Here is a 3,516-nt window from a genome sequence, read left to right as displayed (position 1 = left end):
GCATTGCATGTAGTTATTGATTATCATGGAACCAGAAACCAGATTCATTGCCTTCAAGTTGATTCCAAATCTTAGTGATCCCATAGTAGGCCAGGGTAGAAATGTCCCTTGGGTTTCTAAGACTGTAACTGTTTACAGGAGTAAATGACATCATTTTTCTTCTTCAGAGGAGTAGTGGTTTTGAACTGCTGACCTTGTGGTCACCAGCCAAATGCATAACTATCACCAGTATGCCACCAGGACTCCTTGATTATTATTTAGCAGTGTGTTAGACAGGGTACTCTAGAGAAACAAAACCAGAATTCTTATAAATTTATATATATTTATAAAGATAGATAGATAACATAAGAGAAAACAGTTAATTAAATTATAAAAGAGTACAAATGGATCAGTGCAACTCACTCCCAGGAGACAGTTGTGAGACACTGACAGTCCTTCAAGTCTTGAGGGATGCCAGGTAGTCCTCTGTACAGCTATTCAGGTTATCTGGGCACAGGCAGCAAACAGCAAGGCAGGTTAACAACAGTCAGACAGATGACTGGATCCAACAGTCCCCAGATCAAGAGATGTAAATTCCAATGGTGTGGCAAAGCAGCTCTTGAAGGAACCTCAAATTACAACAATACAGTCCATGGGTTAGGTGTCCCACAGGTAGTGTAGCTTGCAGATTGGGGAACAGAATAAGCAAGGCAGCAGCACACTGGTGTGATGATCAAAGAGCAAGAGACAAGCAAGGTGAGCCATTTATCTCTCCGCCCTTCAGTTAATCCCATATGTGTTTATTGGGCAAGTTGGCACAGTAAACTAACTACGTCAATCCACCCCTTGCCAACTTGGCACCTGTGCACAATTTTTGAGCCATATATAATGTCTGGACATTAATGAAATCACACTTATGCTTAGCATCAAACACCTATCATACATATAAATGAAAACACACTGAGTTCAATTGCATCTGATATATCATACATGAACAAAGGAAATATATTCAATAAGTACATATAAAGAAATGCACTGATAATTGCAAACCTCGCTTTTGCAATTGATCACATGGTCGTAACTGATAGGTAGAACTACTTTCTTCTACTACCCATTCTGTGTTACCTTTGCCCTTGGCAAGCACCTCAGCTGGCTGTGGTTTTTTGCCTGGTTGGGTGACCCAGACCTTCATCCCTGAAGGGTCTGTGTCATTGGACGTCCTGTCAGGACTGGGTTGCTGTAATTTACCATTTACTTTCATCACAGCGCATGGTAGCACTAAGAGTTGGCCTATGGGATATCCTGGATTCCAGAAATATTCTTCTTTACCTAAATTATGTAGCACCAGTCCAATTTCTCCTTGGTAATCAGGATCATTCACACCACTCAGTACAGTGACATCCTTCCTGACCTTTTGATCCATGAGAAGCCCAAAGTGGCCAGGGCGCATTCTGAGCTGCCAGTTCAGTAACATCCATGCTGTGTTTCCAGGTGGTAGAATTCCATCCTTTAGGACCAGGAACTCCAGGTCTGAAGCACATATGGTTGCTGGGACAGGAAGCAAAAATGCTGCAAGTGGATCACTAGGAGTAAAAGTGAGTTGTACAACTCCAGCTTACACCCCTTATTTCCTGGATCCATGAATTCTGGCTATTTGAGACACAGCACCATATATTGGCCTCTGGTTTAGAGTATATACAGCTTTCTGGAGAATATTGCCCCAGCCCCACAAGTTGTTGCCACCTCGTTGGCACCATAATTGTGTCTTTAAGAGCCCAATCCATCGTTCTATCAAGCCAGCAGCTTCAGGATGATGAGGAACATGATACGACCAGTGGATTCCATGGACATGGGCCCATTGCCGCACTGCATTTGCTGTGAAGTGAGTTCCTTGACCTGAAGCAATGCTATGTGGGATGTCATGCCGGTGGATGAGGCATTCTGTAAGTCCATGAATGATAGTTTTGGCAGAAGCATTGCAAGCAGGAAAGGCAAATCAATATTCAGAGCAGGTGTCTATTTAATTAAGAACAAAATGCTGCCCCCTTCATGATGGAAGTGGTCCTATGGAATCAACCTGCCACCAAGTTGACGGTTGATCTCCCCAAGGAATTGTCCCATACCTTGGACTTAATGTTGGTTTCGGCTGTTGGCAAATGGGGCACTCAACAGTGGCACTGGCCATGTCAGCCTTGTTGAGTGCAAGTCCAGGTTGCTGCACCAATGCATAACCTCCATCCCTACTACCTTGTACACTTTGTGCATGTGCCCCAATGGGCAATGACAGGAGTGGCAGAGGAAAGAGGAGGCCCAGCCTCCACAGTGAATGTCATCTTATCCACTTGTTTGTTAAAGTCCTCCTCTTCAGATATAACCCTTTGGTGAGCGTTCACATGAGACATGATTATCTTTACTTTCTTGGCCCATTCAGAGAGGTCTATCCACACACCTCTTCCCTAAATGTTCTGGTCACCAATTTTCCAATCATGTTCCTTCCAATTTCCTGACCATCCAGCCATTAGCCACAGTCCATGAATCAGTACACAGTCTCACATCTGAAACTTAACGGCCAGGTGCAATGCTTGATGTTCTGCCCATTGGGAAGATTTCCCTTCACCACTGTCCTTTAGGGAGATCCCAGAAAGGGGCTGTAGTGCTACTGCTGTCCACTTATGAGTGGCACCTGCATACCACACAGAGTCATCCGTAAACCAAGAATTATTTTTTTGGTCTTCAGTTAAAGTATGGTAAGAACTTCCCAGGAGGCAATAGGTTCAGACTGAGAGAAAGAAGGGAATGTGACAGAAGTGGAGGCTGTTGGCATTTGGGCCACTTCTTCATGCAGCTTACTTAGCCCTTCAGGTCCTAATTGGCCCAATCTCCTATATACCACTTCCATTTAACAATGGAGTGTTGCTGCGCACATCCAACTTTATGACTTTGCTGGTCAGACAATACCCAGTTAAAGATGGGTAATTCAGGCCTCATGGTGGCTTGGTGGCCCAGGGTGAGGCGTTGAGGATCCACCAAGACCCATTAACAAGCCAACAGGTGTTTTTCAAAGGGGGGATTGTTGTCTGCAGAGGATGGCAGGACTTTACTCCAAAACCCTAACAGTCTACTGTGTGATTCACCAATCGGGGTCTGCCAAAGAATCCACACTGCAACTTTATCTACAACTGACACTTCTAGCACCATCGGGTCAGCTGGAGCATATTGTCCCAATGGCAAAGAAGCTTGCAAGGTAGCTTGAGGCTGTTGAAGAGGCTTTTCTTGTTTGGGGCCCCACTCAAAACTGCAGGATTTTCATGTCACTTGATAAATATGTCGAAGTAGAACACCCCAGTGAGGGATATGTTGCCTCCAGAATCCGAAGAGGCCCACTAGGCATTGTGCCACCTTTTAAGTCATTTGAGGTGGGGGTGGGGGGGTGTAAATGAAATAGCTTATTCTTCACTTCAGTACGAATATCTAGACATACACCACACCACTGGACCCCTAGAAATTTTATTGATGTGGAGGGTGCCTGAATCTTCA

At 44.6% G+C, this 3,516-nt stretch overlaps 1 protein-coding gene across 1 annotated transcript in view; it reads right to left on the bottom strand.

Annotated features, from left to right (window-relative positions):
- The window catches only part of LOC115872726 (olfactory receptor 11A1-like), a 190,338-nt gene that overhangs the window by 61,222 nt on the left and 125,600 nt on the right, over positions 1 to 3,516 (bottom strand). The window contains 1 exon segment of the mRNA XM_030887934.1: positions 1,124 to 1,146. Coding sequence (XP_030743794.1) covers positions 1,124 to 1,146 — 23 coding nt within the window.

The sequence above is a fragment of the Echinops telfairi genome, unplaced genomic scaffold, assembly GCF_000313985.2.
Source record: "Echinops telfairi isolate 266 unplaced genomic scaffold, ASM31398v2 ScPeMD7_7453;HRSCAF=8491, whole genome shotgun sequence".
NCBI classification, from domain to species: domain Eukaryota; kingdom Metazoa; phylum Chordata; class Mammalia; order Afrosoricida; family Tenrecidae; genus Echinops; species Echinops telfairi.
This window is presented reverse-complemented; position numbering and strand designations above follow the sequence as displayed.